Source organism: Pleurodeles waltl, chromosome 9, assembly GCF_031143425.1.
Source record: "Pleurodeles waltl isolate 20211129_DDA chromosome 9, aPleWal1.hap1.20221129, whole genome shotgun sequence".
Lineage (NCBI taxonomy): Eukaryota > Metazoa > Chordata > Amphibia > Caudata > Salamandridae > Pleurodeles > Pleurodeles waltl.
Genome location: NC_090448.1, coordinates 238,898,609 through 238,925,886, shown reverse-complemented (window position 1 = coordinate 238,925,886; position 27,278 = coordinate 238,898,609). Strand labels below are relative to the sequence as shown.

Below are 27,278 nucleotides of genomic sequence, written 5' to 3'. Positions count from 1 at the left end.
AAAAGGTACTCCCTGTACCTGCTCAGTGAGATAGCTAAGCAATCGTATCAAGCTTCTAAGTCGAAATTGCAATTTTGTTTAACTAATTTTTTATGTCTACTTCACCACATCTTGCCGGAGAAAGACATCAATCCACCGAACACATAGAAGCCATACATCAGCTACCTTGACTTGTTACCATGTTCCTGTTACTGTCTCTTCTGAGAATGACTGGCTAACCTACACAGTGGATTTTAGGGTGTGCTCAAAGTGTTACACTTATATAAGATTTAAACAGTAGAGAAACGCTAGAACAGTTTCCCTGTTTCGAATAGGCAGGACAAGTCTCTTTTGTCCTTAAAACATGTCTTTTCCTCTGCTTCTGTTGACTGAGAATTCCCTTATTGCATTCTCACCACTGCTCACCTGAGCAAAGCTTGCACCAACTCACTCATGCACCTTTACCAAACTGCAGTAGAGGCTCGTCTCGCTCACAAGGGGGAGATTGGGAGCCTGTGCTTGCTCTCTCTGTGTTGCTGGGCTGGAGAGAGCCTTCTGCGCATGTGTGTTTGGCCAGCCCGAGACGGTCGGCCAAACATACTTGCGCACTGAGGGGAGTGCACAGTACACTCCCCTCACTGTTCGTCACCCCTGTGGCCCCGCCCCTTTAACAAACAAAACAATAATAAACCTGGTTTACTATTGTTTCATTTGTTACAGGTTTTGCAGCTTCGGCTGCTGGCAGGGTAGCAACACTCCTCCGCCCTAACAGAGGAGCCGCTGCTGCCAAACTGTGATTCTGTCAACATCAGGGCAGTGCGCAGTCTACGGGTGACTGGAATGCAAAAACCCAACACTTATGAAATAACGTAATTCATGCATTATGTTGCTATGCTGTTGTTGAACCTTTTGCATTGCAGAGTTTTTATTCCTGAAGACTTATATTCAAGGTGCTTGTAAATACTGTTCATTTGCAATGTATTGCTGCAGGTTTTCAGAGTGTGTCAGGGTGTGGTCCCTTTCCAGGGCCTTCTAGAAGCTTTCTCTGCAGCTTGACTGGGTGTGGTTTGTGGGCTGGGCCAGACTCTATATAAGAGAGCCAGCCCAGCTCCAAGTGCTCACTATTCAGAGGTCTCGGTGCAGAGCAGCAGCAATTTCCTGAGCTCCTGTTCCGGAGGCCTACTTTGATTTTCCAGGCCTTGCCCTTCATTGTATTGGTGATCCTTGATCAGGGCGGTAAGACGGAGGTCCGGCTGAGCCCCCGATCCCATTTTCGAAGGCATTCAAGTTCTTGGGCCTAATTTTCATATTGGGAGATTTTTCCTTGTGCGTGTGAATGTGCTCTTGGTTTCTGGCATTTACATGTTGATATTTGAATCGCCAAGACACGCAATTCATTTTTGGCATTTGACTTTTGAGATTCGGGTCGGCAACAGTGTGCACGACCATTTCTAGACATTTACATGTTGGCATTCGAATCGGCAAGACGCGCGATTCATTTCTCGTGTTTAACTCTTGATACTCATTGTGCGCTACAATTTCTTGGCAGTTACATGGTGGCATTCGAATCGGCAAGACGCGCGATTCATTCCTTGTGTTTAACTCTTGATACTCATTGTGCGCTACCATTTCTTGGCATTTACATGGTGGCGTTCGAATCGGCAAGAGGCGCAATTCATTTCCTTGCATTTAACTCTTGATACTCATTGTGCGCAACCATTTCTTGGCATTTAAATGGTGACACTCAAATTGGCACGACGCGCAATTCATTCCGTCCATTTAGTTCTTGATAATTATTGTGCGCAACCATTTCTTGGCATTTACATGGTGGTATTCGAATCGGCAAGACGCACAATTCATTCCTTGCAATTAAAACTTTGATAATCGCTGTGCGCGACCATTTCTTGGCATTTACATGGTGGCAATTCATTCCCGCATTTAAAACTTGATGTTTCAGATCGCTTGCAGTGTGCGCAATCATTTCATGGCATTTGCATATTCATTTTTCTGCATTTAAAACTAAGTGTTTAAATTCTAGATGTTACATTATATGTGCATAATAAGTCCTTAATACAACTCCTATTGTGTTCCAGGAAATCGTTCAGATTATTTTTTTGTCCTCATGCAAAAAGACCATGTTTGATTTTGAAAACATAATTCTAGAAGGTTCTTATATTCCTAGTCAATGTGTAACATTTTCATGAAAAGGTTCATTGAGAAGTTGTATCAATCATTTTTGATTCCTTCCCAGGTAACCAGACGTCTTGAGGCCTAGCTATTATTCGTTTTCTTAAGTTATCCATACTGTATGTTATACAGTATGACAATGCTTAGAATCATAGTCTAGTAAATGTCAATGTGATATAATCTTGATATTGTGTGTTTTAGCATCTTGTTTCCCACAGGTCTCCTTCCCAGCTGTTCCCACCCTAATCCCCTTTTCCCCGCTTGGACTCTCTCAGTCTCTGTGATTTATCTATCAGAGTCTTGGAGCTGTCTAGTGGTGGACATGTTGGGAACGTGCGCAGACCCCGAGGATCTGGTCTCCCTGACAGAACAGTGAGCCAACAAATTAATTATCCTCCTGGTTTGCGTGTGTTCTCAGCATGGCCACATCGGACGAGTTAGTCAAGGTTATCACGCAGCTCCAAGCAGAGGTAGTGTCATCAAAAGATATAGCAGCCAGCCTAGCTGAGAGAGTGAGTCAGTTACAGGAAAGGGTAGAGAAGAAAGAACAAAATCCCTTAGGTGTGTCTTAGCCTGGTCCTTCTTCTAAGGTTTCTGGAGGTAATCCTCCTAAAAACATTTCCCTCAACGTTCCTTCGGCCATTACCCTAGCTCCTCCAGAACGTTTCTCAGGCGATCCCTTGAAAGCGCAATCTTTCCTGGTTCAAGTGGAATTACATTTTACCTGCCGACCACACACTTTCCTGATGCCCAATCCAGAGTGGCTTTCTTGTTATCACACCTGACTGGGGACGCAGCTACCTGGCCAATTCCTCTTGTGCGTAAAGACAGTCCCCTGCTTTACAATTGGAGAAATTTTGTTTGTGAGTTTGAACAAGTATTTGATCGTAGAATTGTGACATTCATGGTGGCATTCGAATCGGCAAGACGCGCGATTCATTTCCTTGCATTTAACTCTTGATACTCATTGTGCGCAACCATTTCTTGGCATTTACATGGTGGCGTTTGAATCAGCAAGATGCGCGATTCATTTCCTTGCATTTAACTCTTGATACTCATTGTGCGCAACCATTTGTTGGCATTTACATGGTGGCGTTCGAATCGTCAAGAAGTGAGATTCATTTCCTTGCATTTAACTCTTGATACGCATTGTGCGCAAGCATTTACATGTTGACACTCGAATCGGCAAGATGCGCGATTCATTCCGTACATATAATTCTTGATAATTATTGTGCGCAACCATGTAAATGCCAAGAAATGGTTGCGCACAATAATTATCAAGAACTAAATGGACGGAATGAATTGCGCGTCGTGCCAATTTGAGTGTCACCATTTAAATGCCAAGAAATGGTTGCGCACAATGAGTATCAAGAGTTAAATGCAAGGAAATGAATTGCGCCTCTTGCCGATTCGAACGCCACCATGTAAATGCCAAGAAATGGTAGCGCACAATGAGTATCAAGAGTTAAACACAAGGAATGAATCGCGCGTCTTGCCAATTCGAATGCCACCATGTAACTGCCAAGAAATTGTAGCGCACAATGAGTATCAAGAGTTAAACACGAGAAATGAATCGCGCGTCTTGCCGATTCGAATGCCAACATGTAAATGTCTAGAAATGGTCGTGCACACTGTTGCCGACCCGAATCTCAAAAGTCAAATGCCAAAAATGAATTGCGTGTCTTGGCGATTCAAATATCAACATGTAAATGCCAGAAACCAAGAGCACATTCACACGCACAAGGAAAAATCTCCCAATATGAAAATTAGGCCCAAGAACTTGAATGCCTTCGAAAATGGGATCGGGGGCTCAGCCGGACCTCCGTCTTACCGCCCTGATCAAGGATCACCAATACAATGAAGGGCAAGGCCTGGAAAATCAAAGTAGGCCTCCGGAACAGGAGCTCAGGAAATTGCTGCTGCTCTGCACTGAGACCTCTGAATAGTGAGCACTTGGAGCTGGACTGGCTCTCTTATATAGAGTCTGGCCCAGCCCACAAACCACACCCAGTCAAGCTGCAGAGAAAGCTTCTAGAAGGCCCTGGAAAGGGACCACACCCTGACACACTCTGAAAACCTGCAGCAATACATTGCAAATGAACAGTATTTACAAGCACCTTGAATATAAGTCTTCAGGATTAAAAACTCTGCAATGCAAAAGGTTCAACAACAGCATAGCAACATAATGCATGAATTACGTTATTTCATAAGTGTTGGGTTTTTGCATTCCAGTCACCCGTAGACTGCGCACTGCCCTGATGTTGACAGAATCACAGTTTGGCAGCAGCGGCTCCTCTGTTAGGGCGGAGGAGTGTTGCTACCCTGCCAGCAGCCGAAGCTGCAAAACCTGTAACAAATGAAACAATAGTAAACCAGGTTTATTATTGTTTTGTTTGTTAAAGGGGCGGGGCCACAGGGGTGACGAACAGTGAGGGGAGTGTACTGTGCACTCCCCTCAGTGCGCAAGTATGTTTGGCCGACCGTCTCGGGCTGGCCAAACACACATGCGCAGAAGGCTCTCTCCAGCCCAGCAACACAGAGAGAGCAAGCACAGGCTCCCAATCTCCCCCTTGTGAGCGAGACGTGCCTCTACTGCAGTTTGGTAAAGGTGCATGAGTGAGTTGGTGCAAGCTTTGCTCAGGTGAGCAGTGGTGAGAATGCAATAAGGGAATTCTCAGTCAACAGAAGCAGAGGAAAAGACATGTTTTAAGGACAAAAGAGACTTGTCCTGCCTATTCGAAACAGGGAAACTGTTCTAGCGTTTCTCTACTGTTTAAATCTTATATAAGTGTAACACTTTGAGCACACCCTAAAATCCACTGTGTAGGTTAGCCAGTCATTCTCAGAAGAGACAGTAACAGGAACATGGTAACAAGTCAAGGTAGCTGATGTATGGTTTCTATGTGTTCGGTGGATTGATGTCTTTCTCCGGCAAGATGTGGTGAAGTAGACATAAAAAATTAGTTAAACAAAATTGCAATTTCGACTTAGAAGCTTGATACGATTGCTTAGCTATCTCACTGAGCAGGTACAGGGAGTACCTTTTGTATTGGTTCAAGCAGTCAGTGTCATCCAACAAATTTGTATTACTTATTGAACCAGTGTAGTCTCTGCTTGAAAAGACTAGGGGCCAGATGTATGAAAGCTTTTTGCGCTCGCAAATGGTGCGAATGCCCGTTTGCGAATGCAAAAAGCCATTTCAGAATGTATCAAAAGCATTCTGAAAGCAATTTTAAGGAATCGCTAAAATAGCGATTCCTTAAAATTGCGACCCTGTTTAGAGAGTCGCAAGTTGCGACTCTCTAAATAAGAAATCGCACATGAGGATTCCTTATTTGCGATTTCTAAAGCACATGTAAGAAGCAATTCCTAAATGCGAATTGGGCATTTAGGAATCACTATTTACCACCAGGTTGCACCTGGTGGTAACCATGTGCAAACTTTAAAAATGCATTTAAAATGCATTTTAAAATTTACATGTAAAGCACACATGCCCTTTTGGCATGTGTGCACCTTACATGTTGTAAAAAATTATTTTGGGGTGCAGCAGAGGGGGCCTTAGGTTAAGAAATCGCAATTTTTGAAATGCAAAGAATTTGCAGATATGGGCCTACAGGCCCATTGGTGCGAATGGGGCCGGTATTGCAATTTGCGATTCGGTAATAGCATTTGCGATTTTTAAGAAATCGCTATTACCGATTCGCAAATGTGATACATTGCATTTCGCAAATCAGAAATAGCGATTTCTTAAAAATCGCTATTTCTGACTCGCAAAAGGCCTTCTTGATACATCTGGCCCTAGGTTCTTAAATGCTTGTTAAAAGATGGAAGCTGATTCTGTATACTGCTGTGGGAGCCATGTCAGCATTAGGTGGGAACAGAGAAGACGAAAATGTATAGGGATGGGCAAGAAAGCAGCACAAAAATCAATTACAGAGAATCAAAAGGTTTTCGTAGGACTGCATGACAAAGTAGTAGTTGGATTAGGTACAACAGAAAAACTTGGTTCATATCTTTAAATCAATATGTGTTTTCCCATGCTTTATAATGTGCATGATGAGAGTATTGCAGGTGTTTACTGGCTTACAGCGGGTGCCAAAACTTTTTGCTTCAACAGAACAGCAATATCTGGGCAGATTCCAGCTTCTGCCTTTAGTCACCAGTATTGAAGAGTTTGAGGAGCTTCTTTATTGTGGTTAGCCTGATTTTGACTGGTTCAGCAGTTAAAATGCAGCTTATATCACTATCATCTTTCGAATGCAGAGGGGATGGGACTGGTTACAAAATATCAGAATCTCTCCAGCAAGTTTGTTGAAGAGGTGGATCTTAGGAGAAGGCTGTGTGGGTCTGAGATTGGCTGTAAAGAAACGGATACAAGTTCAGTGACAAGTAATGCAGTTGGCATTTCTAGCGTGTGTGAAATATGAGGAACATGTGTTATAAATGCCAACTATATTAATTGCTTTGCCAGCAAGAGGAAGAGCAGGAAATTCAGAGGTTTCGTGAGAGGACTGACTACTACCAGTGTCAATAAGACATGAAATGATCTTTCCATTAATAACACATCATTCCTATGGCCTTTTCTAAACTCCAGGAATCAAATATGTACTGAGCAGTGGACTCCCTTTGGGTTGTTCAAAATGGTGGCTATCGATTCTGTAGGGGAGGAGGGATGTCATAATGTTCTGGTTGATCATATGAGCCCTAACATAGGTTCAGGAATTGTCTGCAATTAAAACAGGAGGAGTAACCAGGTTGAGCACACTCACCCCTTGTCCACCATCCATCCCTATTTCGTCCTAGCTCCTCTATTTTGAGGTTTATTGAAATAACTGCATTTGTAAAGTCACCAATGTAAATTCAGAGAAATATTTCTCAAATTTTCTTAAACTCTTGGATTACCACATGGTGATTCGCTACAGAAACCAATTTGAATAGATTGTTGTTATGCAAAGCATAGTTGGCAATTTCACCCGTACCCGAGGTAATAGCTCTTGAAAAAAAGTGGCTCCTAATGTTTATAAGCTGTTTCAGAAGCATTAATGATACAAAGATAGTGATCATCTTTCAAAAGATCAAGACAATCAGCAATGGCTTCCTCCTTGTTTTGTTTACAAATATTTACCTTGGTCCAATCAGTTTTAACAAGACATACTTGAGTAATAGAATTCAAAACAGCTTCTCCCCAGACATTAGAGCATCACTGTTTACAGGTGTTTGTTTTGGCTACTTGGCATTGATTACCAGCTGGTCATTTACCTCTCCTGGCACGAGAGCTGTCACAATTGATTGCCATCAGCCCGGGTAGGAATATAACATTAAAATACAGTTTGCTATTCTTCTTTGTATTTCTGGTGTTCCCCCTTATCTTAGGACATTTTCAGGTGATATTCAGAAGGACAGATGGGGATTAAGGGACATAAATAGCAACATAACCACCATCTATGGGGCCATTGTATTCTTGCAAGGGTGAGTGCATTGGGTTGGCTATGCAGTAGGACACCTTGGTCATGACTGTCCTCATCAGTAAGTGAACTGGCTCATCTTTTGAGTTGTGTCATAGCCTCTAGTGCTTTTTCCCTCAGCCAGTTTCAGAAGTTCCCATGAAATACACTGCATGTCCAGATGTTCCTAAAAAATGTTTTGAGTCAATGGGGCAAGAGCAAGTTTGTATAAAAGGCAATGTGAAGTCATCATATCAGTGCCTTGTTTCGTTCTAGTCCGTGTCTTACTACTGTCAGTCTCACTGCTGTTTGACACACTGTTGTGCAGCCACAGCCAACAACCCACACATGTGCTTATTGTTTGGTGCTGCACATTCCTGGATGTAATCGATGGGGCACCCATGAGAAATATCAGAAAATCTAGTTTATCTTTCTCTTTTTCTTACAGTGTTTTCAGAGTATTATTAGTAATTTGGGAGCGTAAATATTGAGGAGGTGGTTCATTAGGGTCACAGGCGTGTGCTCTGTCTCTCAAATGGCTAATGTAATATCCCAGATTCTAGGGGATTAAGACCCCACACTTGGGTTAAAAAGGACGTTTTATAATGATTGTTAGTGCGCTGTTTCCAGTCCACTATATACTGGCAAGTGCTATTACCTCACAGATGGTACATTATGTGTGTGAGTCCCTCTAGGTGGGGTCGTACTAAACTTAAAATGTTGTTTTCTGATGGACACATCTACCTGTGGATTCCTCACCTTTTGAATACTCCCAATGCGCCAGCATTTAAAGGAAATCTTTTCTTTCTAGCTCTCCATGTTGACGTGGACGTCACAATGGAATGGCTCTGCAGCGACTCCGTCTGACTCCGTCTGACGTCATCAAAGCCATAGTCCTCGCCGGCGTACTGACGTTAGTTCCCTTTTTTCCGCACCTTCAACGCTAACGTTTTTTCTATCTCTTCTTTGTCAAGTTTTCTTCATGCAACAATGTATCTGCCAAAGAAGTTGGGCTTCAAGCCCTTTAGGGAGTGTGGGGGTCATATGTCTCTTACTGCCCCTCATGAGAACTCTCTTTGGTGCCTGACTTCCGACCACAACATCAGGGGATGCTCTTCATGCCAGAGTGTGAACCCGAAGGCACTGAAGGAGAGAGAAGCAAAGCTGTCCCTGTTGAAGGCCAAGAAGGAAAAGTGAGGCCATCAAAGATCCAGGCCTCAAGAGGAGTCTTCAAGATCCAGGCCTCGAGAGAAGTCTTCATCTCATAAGTCATCTCATTCTCATAAGAAGCAGCGTCACCACAGTGCTCGGCGTCGCTCTCTCAAGCTGTCAGCCCAAGTTCCTTGTCATCGGCGTCCAAGTCTCAGCGCTGTTCAACTTGGGAGACAAGACCTACCCTTTCGCCCCAGCAACTGAAGTCGGCAGAGACATCATCGGTGCCGTCTTTGGTAGAGATCTCGGCATCACCTGCAAGTGCTACGGCACAGTTCTCTGCTGTTAATTCATCAGAGCAGGAGATTGAGGAGCAGGAGTCAAATGGGGTCCAGCCTCAAGCAGAATATCTAGCCTTTCTGGCTCCTGGTGCTGATCCATCTGCATTTTTGAATGCTTCACCGGCGCCACAACATACATCTAAGACGTCTGTTCATTCTTCATCAACGCCAAGATTGAAGTCTAGGTTAAGGTCAAGAAGAGAGGCATTGAGACTGTTAAAAGAACAGCAAAATCTGGAGGAGCATCAGGTTTTAGAGGAAGGAGACATCCTTTTGCATGCTCAGGGTTTTGAAGGGATTGAGGTGGCAAGAGGTCTAATCACTTCCCCGGAGTGGGAATTGGTATCTCCTGGAGGTATTTCACCGATAGAAATAACTATCACAGTGTGATCAGGAAAGCTGCTGACCTTTTGGAGTTATCATTGCCAACAACGGAGCTAAAGACCAACATATTGACTGAGGTTCTCCACTCCTCCTCTGCTATATCAGAACCTTTGCTTCAGTTTAATGAGGCCTTGTTGGAGCTGGTTCTGGATTTGTGGCAGAAGCCTGTGTCTCCTCTGGCTGTGTCCAAGGTCATTGCTAGGAGATTTAAGGTTGCACCAGGTGACCCGCAATTCCTCAGCCAACATCCAACACCTGAAAGTCTGGTGGTCTAGGCTTCTTGTTCTGCTAAATAGGCTCCTGACTCCTTCCCTACAGCTCCTGCAGATAGGGAGTCAAAACGCATGGAACAGTCTGCAAAAAAGGTGTTTTCCTCATGTGACATGGCATTAAACTCTGTGAACGCTACATATGTCTTGTGCAGATACATCCATGCACTGATCGACTCTGCTAAGGAGATGGTGCCTAAGCTACCACAAGATGTGCAGGAGCATTTTAAAGAGTTGTTGCAAGACAGTCAGACAGTGGCTAAGCAGGTCATCAAATCTGGCCCGGACATTGCAGACTCTGTTGCCAGGGCCATGGGTACATCGGTGGCCAGCAGAAGGCATGCATGGTTAAGGGGATCAGGGTTTCCACCCGATGTTCAGTCCACCTTAGCTGATCTCCCTTTTGATGGGTCGAGACTATTTGGAGAGAAGGCTGACACAGCTCTGGAGAGATTCAAGGACAGTAAGGCCACGGCTAAGTCTCTGGGTCTCCAATCTCTCTCCTCGGCCTATAGACCTTTCAGAAGAGTTAGGGGGTTTGGCTGCGGCTCCTCCTTTTGTGGGAGGCAACAGTTCCACAGACAACAATCTGCTAACCCCCTCTACAAGTCCTACAGGGATTGGTGAAGACTTAGGCAACGTGGTGCCACCCAGCAGCCTTCCTCCTCCTCCACTTCATCTTCCGCTGGGAACCTGTCAGGAAAGCAGCCCTAGTTCTCTTCCCTTTCAGCAGCAAGTGTTGCCCATAGGGGGAGAATTAAATCATTTTCTTCAATAGTGGGAGTCAATAACATCAGATTTATGGGTGTTGAGCATTGTTGGAAATGGGTGTGCCCTTCCATTTCAGGAGTTTTCCTCTGCTTTCCCTCCCCAGCATACTTTTTGTTCAGAGGATCACCTGCTGTTGCTTCAGCAGGAGATGCAAAATCTGCTGTTAAAGGGCGTAGTGGAGTTGGTTCTGGAGCAGGAAAGGGGTCAGGGATGTTATTCAAGATAGTTCCTGATCCCCAAGAAAGATGGTTGTTTGACGTCCATCCTAGACCTGCGGAGTTTGAATTGGTAACTCAAACAGGAGAACTTCAAAATGCTGACACTAGCTCAGGTGCTTCTGGCGCTGGACAAGGAAGACTGGATGGTTTCTATTGACTCGCAGGACACATATTTTCACATCCCCCTTCTGCGGTCGCACAGGAAGTATCTCCCATTCATGGTAGGGTTGCAGCACTACCAGTTTGCGGTCCTTCCTTCCAGTTTGCCAGTTTGGCACCTCAAGTCTTCACAAAGGTGAAAGCAGTGTTTGAAGCGCATCTCAGAAGAAGGGGAATATCGGTATCCCCTTACCTGGATGAATGGCTGCTCAGAGCCAAGTTTCCAGAGTTAGTGCCACACCATTTGCAGGTGGCAACCCAGTTGTTGCTTACCTTAGGTTTTTTCGTTCAACGTGCCCAAATCTCACCTGGAACCCTCTCAACACCTCTTGTTCATAGGGGCAGTACTGGACACAGCATTGAATCATGCCTTCCCCCTCCTCAGAGGATTTGGGACATTCAGGCTATGATTCTAATGTTTCAGGATGGAGCGATTGTTCCTACGTCTGCTCAGTCTGTTTGCTTCCTGTATTCTGCTGGTCACTCACAACCATTGGCACATGAGAGCTCTCTAGTGGTGCCTTTGTAGGCAGTGGTTTCAACATAACTGAGATCTCAAGGAGCCTATAACAGTCTCCAGAGACACTGCAGCGGATCTTCGATGGTGGAGTGTAAATGGCAACCTATCGCAAGGGAGGCAGTTTTGTCTTCCACCTTCGGTGACCACAGTCATAACGGGTGCTTCAACTCTAGTGTGAGGAGTGCATCTGCAGGATCTGGAGCTCAAAGGGGCTTGGTCTCCAGTGGGACAGATGTTTCACATCAATCTGTTGGAGTTATGAGTGATATGTCTGGGTCTCAGGGCCTTCCTCCATTCCATTCACAGTCAGTCGGTTCAAGTCTTAATGGCCAACATTACCATGATGTGGTACATCAACAAACAGTGGGGAACATGGTCGTATGTTCTCTGCAGAGAGGCTCTAAGACTCTAGTCCTGGGCTCTATACCATCAGGTTTGCATAGTAGCAAACCATTTGGCCAGAGTTCTCAACGTATGTGCAGACAGTCTCAGCTGGCACTTTTCAGCCAACCACGAATGGCATCTCCATCCGGAGGTGGTTCTTTACGCCTTCCAGTTATGGGGGATGCCTCAGATGGACCTGTTTGCCACTCGTGAGAACGCGATTTGCCCGACTTTCTTCAGCCTCCAGTTTCCGATGCATAGAGCATTGGGGACGCATTCAGTTGAGCTGGAGCGACTGGCTGCTTTACGCGTTTACGGTTTGACAATAGGTTTCCTCTCACTCGGTTTATAATGGCTCAGTGGGATTTAATTTTAGTTTTAACATACCTGATGGGTACACCGTTTGAATCCCTGCATAGTTGCCCGTTGAGGCTCCTTACGTTTAAAACTATTTTTCTCTGAGCAATCACGTCGGCTAGGCGTGTTAGTGTGCTGCAGGCTCTTACTGTAAAACCCCAGCTTACCACTTTCCATGCTAGCAAGCACGTTTTGAGAACCAGGGAGGCTTTCCTGCCAAAGGTGGTGACTACTTTTCATTTAGGGCAATCCATTACCCTTCTGTCCTTTTAACCTTCCCCTCATCCCTCTAAGTAGGAGGAAAGGCTGCACTGTCTGGATCCAAACAGTGCGCTCAGCTTCTATGTGGACAGGACATGAGAGTTCAGGACCGATGATCAGCTTTTCGTTGGCTACATGGGCAAGATAAAGGGCAAAGCCATCCACAAAAGAGCACTATTGAGGTGAATCATTCTTTACATTGACATATGTTATTCACTGGCAAAGAAGGATTCTCCTTAGGGCATTAGAGCTTTCTACCAGAGCTACATCTACTTCTTCTGCTTTGACTAGAGGCATACCTTTTGTGGATATTTGCAAAGCAGCAACTTGAGCTCCCCTCCACACTTTCGCGAAGCATTACTGATTGGACTCAGAAGTGAGGAGGGACGGTCGTTTTGCCCATTCAGTGCTGCAGGATTTCATGGTATAGCCAGACAGGCACCCACCTCTGAGTGCAGGACTGCTTTGGAATTCTGTTCAAAGGTGAGAAATCCACAGGTAGAGGTATCCATCAGAAGAACAAGTTACTTACCTTCGGTAATGCTTTTTCTGGTGGATACAGTATCTACCTGTGGACTCACAGTCCCACCCGCCTCCCCGTTGCCTGTCTGGGTCTGCCAAGAAAGATATGATTTGTATATATTGTATATATATATTTCTGGCAAGTTGTAAGTACAGAATGTATTTTTATATATAGATGTGTATATAAATTATTTTGATGAGTTTGCACATGTTGTACTTGTGATGTTGGTGTTCACCTCGAAGGCATGGTAAAAAAAGTGGGTGAAACTGACATCAGTGTCGGCAAGGACTTCTTATGACTTTGATGATGTCAGACGGAGTCGTGTGTGGAGCCGTTCCACCGTGATGTCCTCGTCGACATGGAGAGCCAGAAAGAAAAGATTTCTGTTGAATGCTGGCCTATTGGGAGTATTCAAAAGGTGAGGACTCCACAGGTAGATACTGTATCCACCAGAAAAAGCGTTACCGAAGGTAAGTAACTTCTTACTGTGCTCCCTTTCACTACCAGGAAAACATTTTTGTATAGTCTGCCATTTTGTGCTGCAACCCATCACTGTGGGAGAGGTGGGAAAGAAGAGTAAGAGAGGGAAGGGAGAATTCAACAGTTCATCCTATCTTCCAGCAAGGAGAAAGGACATGGAATGACAATTGCGCTCCCTCAAAATCAGAACAATCACTTGTCTGAGCCTTTTGGAGGCTCTGTGAAGGTCCGAGGCAACTGAACCAATTACCTCTTTCAGTACATTCATCCATGTGGGTCTGCACTATGATCTAAATTACCATTGCCTCCACTTACTGAGCTTCCTACTCTTGTACCAGAGACTTCACTCACATCTCTGTCTTCCAGGTCTTTGGACTTCCCCTGTACCTAATCACATTGGTTTCATCATGCTGTCACCTGCCTAAATGACAAATCCTAAACTTAAATAACGAAAAACTCCCTAGTGAGGACAATAAACACAGTCAGACTCACATTTCAAATTTGAGTTGTGCTGACCTGATCGGCAAGCCGAATGCTTGGCCAACCTCCATTCAAGCTGCCCAAATTCCCCATCTTACCTTTGGTATGTGAGATTGTCTTTTCGAGGTTTGTCCAGCCTCGGTCAAAGTGACTGGTCAACTGTTGGCATTCCTGGGTGACAGTACTAGGTCTGTCAAAGAAATACCGTTACAAGCCATGTTCCATACCTAAGAAGGCTTAAATATCTCTACAAGATCAGCTTCCTTGCTCTCTCACCAGAGAAGTGGAAAGATTTCCATCTGTATCCTGTTAGTTTGAATGGTGGCAAAAACATAGAGTTTCAAAACAGCTCTCATAGTAGTTCAAACTGCATTCATTAAAGATGAATAATTGTGGTAACATCTACCTTCTTTGGAGACTGCCAATGGGTGCAATGATCCACTAGTCAAGCCAGCACAGGTTTTCCATTCCAGTATGATCCAACATTACAGTAAAATGACTGTAACTTCCTTAGATATTTACAAACAATTTCTGAGCAGTGTCTGTATTTCAAATGTTTGAAATTTGTGATATAGTTCACATGAATTAATCAACATGTGTGCACCCTTCATACCGAAGCCAGAATATCAATGGCACTGAATATTGCAGACAAAATATGGAAACCGAAATATCAACAGGTAAGAATTTATTCTCTATACATAACTCCACACATATGTACATTGGCAATGTCTATATCTTCAAGGTACGTTGATATGGAGATAGATATAGTAAGTTTATACTTCTCTTTATACATTTACTTTAAATATTTTGCCCCTCAATATTCTGTCCACAAAATTCTTGTAGGTTGATACTCGATATTCAGTAGTACTTCCAAGCAACACATCCTGCAATCAGCACAAAAGAGCTGCATTCTGCTGTTCCTGCAGATATGCAAGGTGTGTGTGAGGATTTGCAAATAAAAAACATAAAGCACATGCATGTGAAGCCCTTGGGTGATTCAACAGCGAAAATATTAAATGCAGCCATGTTGACTTGCAATCAGGTGTAATTATTACAAAAGGCACTGCCACACACAACACCCTCTCGAATTGAGTGGCACTGTATACAAATGTGGAATAAATGAATAATGGTTTTCGGAAAGTGTTAAACTGCGTCTTTAAAGTGGAATATGTTGCACATTGTGACACTTATACACATGGTAGGATGAGTTTGGGAAGTTGTGCAATTGAGAGATTTATAATTAGATTTTTTTGTGGGAAATGTCCTGTCAAACTTCATTGCTTTTCAGCTTGCAGGTATATGTAGGCAAGAAAAGATTACATTCATGTTATCCTACATTCAAATCTTCAGGCTATCAGCTTGGTAAATAAGCTTGGTTGACTGGTTTTTGCCATGGGTTTGACAAATTCATGTTCCTCTCTCCTGCCTGATGTAGAAAGTGTAGGAGTATGTCCCTTTGGAAAATTGTCCTCTGTTTGTTGGAAGATAATCATGATAGATGTGTTTGCTATTTAGCATTCCGAGTTCTTGTGATATATATGCAAATGAATCTATCTATACAAAATTATTGTAATTGTATTTATATAATGATTACTACCCCTGATTTGGCATCAAAACACTTTTTGGTGAGTACACATTACTCTGAAACCCAAAAGTATTAGTGGTGGATTTAAATAGGGAAATATGAGTATTGAGCAGTGGGCATGTGAGTTTGTTAGTTGGATTGGATAGAATAATGGAGGGATAGAAGAGGGAAGAATCTATAAAGTGTTAATAATTAGGAGATCATAGTTGGAAAATGAGGTTTGGGATGAGTAAAAGGAAAGATGCAGGAGGGAAGAGTCTGTGGAAGGGGGTTAGTGAGATCATGGTAGTAAAATGAGGTTTGAGAGTTAGTCAAAGGAATGATACATGAGAGAGAATTTAGTAGGGTTGTTTGGGAGATCATAGTAGCAAATAGAGGTTTGTGGTGAGCCAGGAGGGAAAGAGGAGGGAAGGATTTTGGGAGGGTTATTATGGAGATCATTGTAGTAGAATGAGGTTTGGGATGACTCAGAGAGTAAAGATAGAGGATAGACTGAGAGAGGTGTAGGGTGATACAGAATAGTGCATTGGAGAGAGTGTCTTTTTTACTTGTGACTAAAGTAATACAAATATAGATACATGATTACATAGAAAGGAAATATATGGAATATATATATAAGGAGGATAATATATTGAGATTTAAAGTTTTATAAACAGACTTTCAAATGTGGCAGTATTTGAAGGTAATTTATTTGTGTACTTTTTTATAACATTATTTTGTTAACTATTTCTCAATATTTCAATAGTGAAATACTTGTAGACAAATAGTTAAAATAAAATGTACCTATTGTGCTAGATAAAAATACAGAGGCTCATAAGCATCTAATCAAACAACTTATACAGAAACTACTCAATGATCTATGAACATTTTAAACACAGAAAAATATATCTATATTTAATCTTCCTCAGCTAAAATGTAATCTGATCATACTCTTAGTAGGTCTGCTTTCTAGGTCTAGTAAGAGAATATATGTCAGAATCCAAGAGAATTGATTGGTGAATGGCAAGTGACAAAACCAAAGGGGAAAGTATGTGGACATCGAAGATGGAAGTGATCATTTTGCTTATTACACCTTTCTCTGAACTGTGGACAGTGTATTCCCTGTCCCGATGCCGAGGTTGTTGTCTAGGCCAAAACAGTGCTGTGGCCAACCAGGGTTGTGTATGCTTTGGGAAGCAATAAAGAGAGAGCATAAGCACCACAGGGCATACATTTTTCCTTTGGTGGAAGAGTGGGATGGGATGAGATGCGAGGCACAGTAAGTGGACAGTGTAGGTGGTAGGGCCACAAGCACACATTCATACAAACCTTTTCTTTGGGCCAGTCCATTGATTACCATTGGTTCGCATTCTTGTCACTGTCAGTTGCTTTCTTCCTATTTAAAGGAAGACATTCTCCTTATCTTGTTGTCTACGTTTCTAACCACTGGCAAGTATTCCATGAGTTTACTGTGCCTCCTTTCTCTGTGAGACACCTGAATACATAAAAGCTAAATGTTAGGAAGACCTAGATCCTTATAATTTAAAAACGTGTTGGTTCTACCTAACAGGTAAGAAGTACACATTTTGATCACACAAAGTTGATTTGTGGACTGAGGCAACATGAAATAAGAAGCAGTGGCTGCTGCAAAGGCCTAGGGGGCAACAGTAGAGCCATTGATGGGAAAAGTAATCATCTGCGAGTGCACAGAGTGGGTGGTTGGCAATAACCGGGTTGAGCGGATGGTGGGAGCGCTTCTAACAAAAGAACAGAATATTAAAACCAAGCTGGACAGGGACAAGTAGGGAAAATAATGGAAGTTCTTGAAGGTGTGGGGGTTAAAAAATAAATGAAAAAAGACAACTGGGCAGGGTGGGAGATGCAACATACAAGCTGGGAAGAGGGAGTAGCAACATGAAGTGCTCAGGAGTTTTAGGGGGAAAGCAGCACATAAGGTAGGACGCAAGAAATCACATGTGCTCCTAACGGGTGCTAAAAGCGAAAACAGTAATTTCTTGATTGTGCACTGTGGGATGCAAGTGGTCCAATCAAAAGGATGGTAAAGAAGCTATGCTCCACGAGAGGGAAAAACCACAAGAAGTAATTTCCTGATTGTGCACAGTGGGAAACAAGTGATCCAATTAAAAGGATGGTAAAGAAGCTATGCTCCGGGAAAGGGAAAAACCACAAGAAGAGGAGAGAAAGCCATTGAATGGGAATCAAGCAAATAAGAGTGACGTGAATGTCAACCAATGGTAAGTGATCAGCTAGCCCAAATCCCACTGTAAGTATTGGTATTGCCCACAATAGAGCTTCTACAACAGACAGCAGAAGTTGTCTTTAGGCAAGTCTTAACACTCACTCAGTAAATAACAACAAATGAGTATGACTAAAATGAATACATTTTTCAGATTATTTAATTGACTTTCAGTAAATAGTTTTTATTTGACAAGCTTATTAACCTTTGAGCATAAACATGTCCTGCCAAAAATCATCAGGAGTAAGGTCTGTCAGCAATGACGAGGTTGAGTGGAACCCCTTAGCTCTGAAAATTAACCATTGCCAATTTTCTAGTGGGTGTATTTTCTGAAGGCATTTATATCACACCACAAACATTACTTGGGTTTGCCTTATGGCATTTCATATCTTTTTTTCTGGCTCATATTTCGATGCATATTTCTGCACCAAAAATGGAATTTAGCTTTTAACTCAATCTGAAATCCAATTTTTTGTAACATTAAAAAAATTAAATAGCAGAACATGGTTCTGTATTCTTAGTACAATAATTTGGCATATCATGTTTCTTTTCTCAGAAGATAAATTAACTGCATATGAGCAGAGGGGGGACTGTTGGCAGAAGGAATGGCTAGTAAAAAGGAAACACAAATACAAAAGCAAAGTCAAAGAGAGAATTTATGTAGTCAAATTAATCATCTAATGACATCATGGACCTTGGTGCTGATCAATAATGTATACCTTAATTATCTCCCATGTGCTCCCCTCTAGTGTGGGACCATAAGTTAGTGATAGTTAACCACTTGTGTTTTGATCTGCTCCAGTTGCAGTATTAGTTTTGGAGTTGGTCAGTAATGCTAGTTATTGTACCCAGCCCTCCTCTGTAATCTGGACTTATAAATTGGTCATGGTCAACCACTTGCATGGTAGACCTGCTGTGTATTCAGTAAAGCTACTTTAACACAAAGGAAGATATTGTTTACCTACAAATATTGACACAAATAACAGTTTTATTTTTTTTCCCTACTCAACAGAACAGAAGAAAGTCTCAGAAAAAGGAAGTGCTAAATCTAAAGAACCTAACAAAGTTGTGTCGTCCCCAAAAGCCCAAGGTTACTACCACATGGAATACTTTCTATTTCCCGATGACGCTGTGCCCATAAAAGCTGATGTGGTAGTGTTTGGTGCTGTAGCCAAATTGTACATGGAAAATGAAACCAAGGTAAGGACTAATTAATAATTATTTGTTTATTGGGATGGTGTAACATGTAAGCATCAACATCTGTTGATCAAGAGGCAGATTATCTAAACCAGTTAGTGGCATTATTGTAGTAAGAGAATAAACACCACCCACATGGCAGAAGGATCTAGAAAAATACCAGTATATGCCATACAGCTCTAGATGCTTTCAGAATTCCTAGTAAGGAGGCAATATTTTTTGCTACCATCGTCATGACTCCTTTCCTTGGATGTTAATAGTGTTTGTTTGTTTTAGAAAAATACGTAGTTGGAATTTGATTTCCCTTCCTTTGGATTTGTTTGTGTCCCTGCTGATTGTCTATGCATAATACCGCAAATAGAATGGGAAAATAGATGACTAGACGGTCTGTCAGTCTGTATTCATCTTTACCGCTGCTTGAATGTAATTAATTAAAACACATACTTATTTAAATTTGACACTAAAAAGAGCATATTCACTATATCCATGGGATTTAAGGTGTAGCAGTAACAAAAGTGCCATTGTGCCTCCTTTGACAACCCATTTTTAGAACTAAATTAATTAACACTTGCAAGTATGTTTTAATTATTTTCATCAGTGTCTGCCTTGGAAATCATATGTCCTTTGCACCTGAAGTTGGTCTCAAGGCACAAACCTGTTAAGTGAATGTAGGAACAAAGATTGTCCTATGTGTGTTCGATTGGAGTGCCAGCTATATCAAGTTAACTGTTGGACTGTAAAACATTGTTTTAGGGGTCAACGAGGGCAATATTTTCTAACAGTGTGCATATGGTGAAGGCTGTGAGCTACAAAAATGAACGCTGAAAAGTTTAAAGACCTAAGCCATACTCCCTTCACTGTATTAAGGCCCGTATTTATACTTTTTTTGCGCCGCATTTGTGTCACTTTTTGACGCAAAAGCGACAGAAACTTACAAAATACAATTATATTTGCAGCGCAAAAAATACAAATATGGGCCTAAAAGTATCAGATTTCACTGCCTAACACTCCTCGTGTGAAAAAGTATTACAAGTTCCATAGGATTTAATGCATGTTTAACAAGGCAGGCGTGATATCCGTCACGCTTGTGATGGAGTAACCTGTCTGCCAAACTCTAAATCAGGCCGTATGACCTCCGATCCTTATACAGTATATACACCTTTAGTCCATACGTTTGATGACTACCATGCACTCCATATAGCTTCTCCAGACTTATCCACACTTTCAAACTTGATAGCTTTGGCAGTTTTTTCTTCCTGGTCATTTGTTACTTCCTTTGCTTCCATAGCAATCCTTTAACTGGATCTTTTTTTGACTGCAAGTATTTGAGTTGGCCAGTTTGAGTGGCTCCATCAATGGCTTAATGTGTATGCTTTACATGATATACCTGGACCCAGGGGCGAAGCTAGGTCAGTGTGATTGGGGGTTGTGAGTTTAAGATTTCCCAACAATCACACTGGGAAATCTTGTTAAAACACTTTATATGAGAAACAAAACATGATTGTGGCTTAAGGAACAGTGGAAAGAGAGAGGAGTGCACATTGTTAGGGGTTCTAAAAATGCATTTTTTAAAAACTAATCAACATTTTTAAGGCCATTAAAATATAGAGCAGAGAGAGTGTGTGTGTTTTTGTCAGTGTGGGCATGTGAAAATCACAGGTAAAATCCGCCATACACTTCACATTACCTGACTGAAAGCATTTGTACTCAACTATTTACTACAAAATACTTTTTTTGGGGGGATGTAATATTTAAAAATGCCCTCCCCCATTAACCCCCCTGGAGTTATGCCCCTGCCCGGATCCTCTACAACCTTACTCATTTCTCATCAGATACACTTTGTTTCCAATTTGCAACATCTATTTTGACAACCAATAAGGATTATTTATTGGCCTTTGAAAAATAATTTAGTATAAAGTTAATTTCTGTAGAAAAACACCACTCCATGTCGCGTCACAAGACATCACAGAACCAAATACATGTAAAAATCTAAAATGCATATGTTCCTGCTTTCCACAAACAATCTTCAAAACTGTAGTGATACTAGTGAAGTGCTCCTTTATATGCTTGGTTGAGCAAACAGCGAGTAACAGTGACATTTTTTTGGAATGTTCTCATTTTGTCAACCATATTCTTTTGGACAAAAACACTTCTTTCCAATGTTTCTGCAATTGATGGACCTAGCCTCCCAAGCCAGGCTGCTCCATTAACTGTACAAGAGGTTTGGAGGCTATTCATTGACAAAACAATTCCAGAAGAGACAACCATGTCAGCAGATCCAGAAGTCCAAACAACTGTGCTACTCCTTTCGAACCAGAGGATGATCTCTGGGATGCCATTACCAACAGCAGCGGATCCAGTTATCACCATTTTCTACTGACACTTTTGCTTCAAAACTTGTTTGACTCCCCTTAAGCTACCATCTTCAAGTGGGAGGAAGATCTCCCAGAATTCCACATAGATGATCATGACAAATTACTGGGTAGTGCATCTAATCCACAAGGGCTATACCCGTCCTTTCCCCACTATGATCTCTCTAAAACTTGGGCTTTATGATCAACTCCCAGAGAGCTCATCTAACCCCCACGCTGTCCTTCATATGGGCAGTATTGGGCATGACCTGAATGAAAGCTTGTCCTCCTCCACTTAGGATTGCTGATATTTGGGATAAGATTCCAATGTTTCTGACATATCCTGCTCTGTAAGTTCTATGCCTGCTGGTCCTGATAGAGTGTCAATCAGATTCTGTCTAACAGCCCACCCACCATCCATTGCATCAACGGGGTTCCTGGACCCTGTATTGTGAAGCAGTTCATCTGTGGATGTGGGCTCACCAACAAGGATTTTTGTGCTTGCAAGACAAGCAGGCTCCCTCACCATGATATCAGATGTTATGAGACATCTGTCCTTAGAAGACCCCAAATTAGAACTTCACCCTGAAGTGACCAATATGAGATTCACCAGACTGAGGTGTCTGTTCATACATCTGTTTGCAAAGCCCAAAACAGAAAGCATTCTCAGTTCTGTGATGTACATTTCCCTCTTCATGGCCTGGCAGGAATACTTTCCAACTGGAGTAGTCAATGTCATCTTGTCTGCCATGAAACCCACCACAAAATCAATTTATGCTGGTTGCTAGAACAAGTTTGTTCAGTAGAGTGAGTTTGAGGGTCTGAACCTTTTGCCTTTTCAGAGTTTTACATTGCCACTTGCCCAGCAGGTCTAGTAGTAACAACAATGTTACAGGGTATGTGGCTGCCCTATCAACCTTAATGTTCTTCTCTGACCAGCCTTCTGTGTTTAAGTTGTCACTAGTGGCATGTTTTGTGGAACGTTTTTTGTTTCCTAACACTGTGTTCTGCCAGGCAGATAGGCTTCTCTAATTGTGGTGTGTGGTTCTCTGAATCCCATCATAACTTAACCAAGACCCAAAGTTTGGATATTCTTGCTTGTGAATGGAGCTTATACAGAAGCCTTTTCAGTTAACTAGAAATCTGACATAATAACATTATATCCTGTACGCCTTTATTGTGATAACTAGATATCTTTACAGAATCCTATTGACCACTACTGAATTAACAGTAGGCTACATTTTTGAATGTTCTAAACCTTTGCTTTGAATATGTGTGCACTTTTGAGTCTTATGTTTCTAGACATACTCAGGATTAACTGTAGCCGTAGTGTAGAGTTCGCCATACCAAATGCCACATCTTTCTTGCTTGACTCCTTCTTTCTTTATATCATCAGCATTTGTGTTCTTACATCATTGATTTAAATGCATATTAAAAATACATTATACATTTCGTAGCCAGCACGTCTTAATACTAGGTGAATTTCAGAAAAGAAACTAAGGGCATATTTATTTGTTAATTTGTCACATCTCATTATGTGTGACCCTAATAGATACACAGGTATACATGTGGACTAAGCAACACATGTTAGATAAATGGATGATCACTCATAATTGTTGTGCAAATGAACAAATGTCATTGAAATATCAACCATATAGTATGCCATTCAACATTTTAGTTTGTTTTTTATTCTGGAGGATGTGCACACCAGTGAGGTCATCTCTCTCTCTCTGATATTTTCAAAGATTTTTCACCATTGTCAAAATCTATTAAGTGAATAATATTTCAGCTTTTATGTTGTGCAGTTCCTAAATTTCTAGATATGGGGCCAATTGAGAAAGCCAGATGGATATCTGCACAACATCCTCCTTCATTTCTACCTATCAACAAAAATCAGGAATGGAATGTGAGGCATCATGTGCTAAAATTGCATTTGGTAAAAATGGACACAATTTGGGCACCGACTTTAACCAAATTAATTGGTATTTTGGGTACCGATCTTTATACTAATATTTTTGTTCACCAAATACTGAATTGTAGTGGATCGCAATTTCACCTACCTCATGAATATTGATGAGCTAGGTTGTAAATTGTGACATCAAATCACTGCAAAACAGACTGCATAGGCTTTTAAATTAGGCTTTTTTTTAAACTCACCCTGTTTTCCTTGAAGGAAAATGGGCAGCGTTAAAAAAAAAAAAAAAAGTTTAATGAACTTTTTAGGAGTAGGTTGTGGTCCTAGAAAGGACAACATTTATAAAGTGAAAGTGGTCCCTTGGGGACTCCTTTAATTTGCAAACAGGTTAAGATATCCTTTGAGGTTTCAGTAAAATAGTAATATTTTCTGGCCATATTTGAGTTGCCAAACATTAATACTTTCCATAACAAATTGGTATTTAGAATGGGCGCCCTTTATGTACTCTGTTGGAAAATGGGTTATTGGTAAGAGCAGGTAAGTACCTACACTTAGCAATAGGCCACTAACCTTCACTTAGGACTAGTTAGGTCTCAATAAATTAAACCCAGCTCAACCCTTGGTAGCTTGGCAACGAGCGACAAGGCTTAACTTAGGAAACAAAGCGTAAAGCATTCAAATATCACAAACAGTAATTAAATAAAACACAGAAAACAGTTTAAAAATCCAACACCAATTTATAAAATTGGGAAATATTTATATTTTTACAATGACACCAAAACGAATAAAATCTGATAAAGGGAACCAGAGATATGAATTTTTAAAGAATTAATGCTTTTTAGCACCTAGAAACGAATAGCACCAATCTGGTCATCTGGTCGCACCTCGACCGGGGCAAAATCAAAGTTTTAGGCCGACCGCATAGATCTCTGCTTGGGTACAGCCCGTGGGAGGCCTTGGTCAAAAGTTTACTTTAGGACTAAGGGGGTCATTCTGACCCTGGCGGTCATTGACCGCCAGGGCCAACGACCACGGAAGCACCGCCAACAGGCTGGCGGTGCTTCCTGGCCAATTCTGACCGCGGCGGTAAAGCCGCGGTCAGAAAAGGGAAACCGGCGGTTTTCCCCTGGCCAAAGGAATCCTCCATGGCGGCGGATTCCGACCCCCTTCCCGCCAGCCTCTTCCTGGCGGTTTACACCGCCAGGAAGAGGCTGGCGGGAACGGGTGTTGTGGGGCCCCTGGGGGCCCCTGCACTGCCCATGCACTGGCATGGGCAGTGCAGGGGCCCCCTAACAGGGCCCCAGCAAGATTTTCAGTGTCTGCTTGGCAGACACTGAAAATCGCTACGGGTGCCACTGCACCCGTCGCACCCCAGCAACTCCGCCGGCTCCATTCGGAGCCGGCTTCATCGTTGCTGGGTCTTTCCCGCTGGGCCGGTGGACGGCCTTTTGGCAGTCGCCCGCCAGCCCAGCGGGAAAGTCAGAATGACCCCCTAAGTCGTTTTTCTGGAGATTTTCTTCAGTGGGACCAAGTCGCCAGTGCTATCCGACCTCCTGGAACTCTTCTTCAGATATGCGTCGCGGGAGCCCTCGTGGAGATTTTTACCTTCAGATTTAGTCGTTTTTCGAGATGAAAATCCTTCGACTGGGGCAAACCTGAATCTTGATCTGACGTCCGTGGAGCCCTCTTTGGATACACTGCATGGGAGGTTCCAGTCAACTTCCTACGTTCGGACTTAGTCGCTTTTTCGGAGATTTTCTCAACGGGGACGAACCTGCAAGTCAGGCTAGGTCGCGGTTGGGACAAACCGGCTAGCGTTGCCACAGCGGGTCGGTCCCTTCATGGGGCTTTTTTAAAAAAGCTCTCCAAACTTCTGGATCTTCTCCCAGAAATTCTTTTAAGGTTCTTTTGAGGTTCACAGCTCACCCCAAGGTTCCAGAAGCTCTGAGATGCTCCTTGAGGGTGCGGAATGTGACTCCCAGAATGCACCTGGCGCAAACTCCAATTTGGCCACTGGATAGTGGTCAGCTGGTCAGTTTCTTCAGGAGTTGGTGCAAGGGACTCTGGTTAGCAATTTATCACCTGTAGCAGAGAGCCCCTCCTTGAACCAGTTGAAGCCAGGCAAAGTCCTTCTTGTGGAGGAGCCTAGGTGTGTAGCTGGTGCAGTCTTCCAGAGTGCAGTGTCCAGGTGCAGCTCAGGGGTCCAGCAGGGCAGTCCTTCTTCTGTAGTTCTTCCATGTTAGCATCAGGTAGGAATCTGAGGTGTGGGTGCAGGTCTGCCAGTTTTATCCTCACTCCTAGGTGAAAAACAGGGGGGGTCCTGGTTCTCCAATCAGGTGCAGGGTCCTTCCCCCTGTGATGACAACTTCCTGGGAAGTGTGGCAAAAAATCAATCCCAGGGAGCAACATTCCTCAAAAATCCATCATGGCTGAAAATTATTTTTGGAGGTTACATCTGGCTGAGCCCACTCACTGGTGTGGCTATAAATCCTAAACACACCTCTCTCCTGCCCTCTCCTGATCTAATCAAGGGGGCACCTAGTTGTCTGGGTTTGCAGGATGTGAGGGAGGTGCTGAGTTGCTCCAAATGTCCTTCCCTGCCTTTGAAGACCAGTCTGGCAGCCCTCCCCCTTCCTGCTTCTCCAGCTGCTGAGGGAAGATCTCTTCCCCCAGGCACATCTCTTAGTGTTGAGCCCAAGCTACTTCACAACTCATCAAGGCAGCCTGGCCAGGCTGCCAGAGGCTGACCAATCAGAGCAAAGCACTACAGGGCTGAAGTTGGAAACTTTTTAGGTAAAGTTTAAAACTTTTTACTAGAACAAGTTATATTAAATCCAACAATTGTAAGTTGTGGGATTTATTATAACAATTAATTTCATACCAAACGTGAGGTATCTGTCACTTAAGGAGACTTTATAAATTAAAATATGGTCTCCCTATTCTAGCGTACGGGGGCCATTCACTACCATGAGGGAAAAACGAATTTAGATGTTTTACCTCACCAGGGCATTTAAAACTATTTTGTATAAGGTCCTTGCTTATAGTTACATGGCACCCAAACCTAGGGGCATATAGGGCACACCTTAGGAGTGACTTATATGTAAAAATAAGGTTGTTTAAGACTTTGGAAGTACTTTTAATTCCAAAGTCGAAGTTGCATGTAACTTTAATTTAAAAGCAGCCAGCAAGGCCTTTAAAATGACACGGGGACCTCAGCAGTGCACCTATGGGTGCACTACCAGTGCTGGGGTCCCTAAACCTACATGCCCTACCATATACTAGGGACTTATCGGTAGGTTAATATTGCCAATTATAATTAGCCTAATTTGCATATCCACTTTACACAGAGCACTGGTCCTGGGACTGGTAAGCAGTACCCAGGGCACAGCCAAGAGTCACTAACCACCAGTATCTGTCCAAAACGTTTGGGGGTGACCAGGGCAAAAAGGAGGACTTTCCTACATACTCCTTCCAAACACCAATTTGGTATGGTTTCCTAAACCAGTTTGATGATTGGGAAAACCTTTTTTGAATACTTAAGTGGGCTTCATATGTTTGAAAAAGGGTTTGAGCATTTGCAAATTCTTCGATTTATCAAATCAGAGGGTTTTCAAATGCTAAAAGCCTTTGTACATCTGGCCCTAAGCGCCTCATGTACTAAGGGATAATGAGATAATTTGGATTGTTACCCGCTGCAAATGGTGATTTTGATGATCAACGTATAATACATAGGTTGGTTCACAAAATCAGAACTGATTTAGTACAAATGGGTGTGGATCTTGCAATTACTTTTACCAAACCAATTGTTAGTACATGAGACCCTAAGAGCTTGATGCAAATTGCAAGCAGTATTTTGTAACCTTTGTGAATTTTTGCGAACTCACCTATCAACTAATAGGTTGGTTTAACAGATTCCCATTCGAAATGAGTTTCATTTCACCCTATCTCATGCATAATAATAAGCTAGTTTGCAAATTGCATCTTACTCCGATTGAATGCCAGCATAGGGATGGTGGCCTGCTGTGGTCTCTAGACCACCATGTATTTGATTGCATTTAAAAAAAAAACTTTTATTTAAATGTAGC

General features: G+C 42.6%; 1 protein-coding gene across 2 annotated transcripts in view; it reads left to right on the top strand.

Moving 5' to 3' along the window:
* CFAP92 (cilia and flagella associated protein 92 (putative)) overlaps positions 1-27,278 on the top strand; it is a 292,821-nt gene that overhangs the window by 68,881 nt on the left and 196,662 nt on the right. For both annotated transcript variants that reach the window (XM_069206631.1, XM_069206632.1), the window contains exon 3: positions 18,743-18,930. In XM_069206631.1, the coding sequence (XP_069062732.1) occupies positions 18,743-18,930 (188 nt within the window). The remainder of the gene's footprint in view (positions 1-18,742; positions 18,931-27,278) is intronic.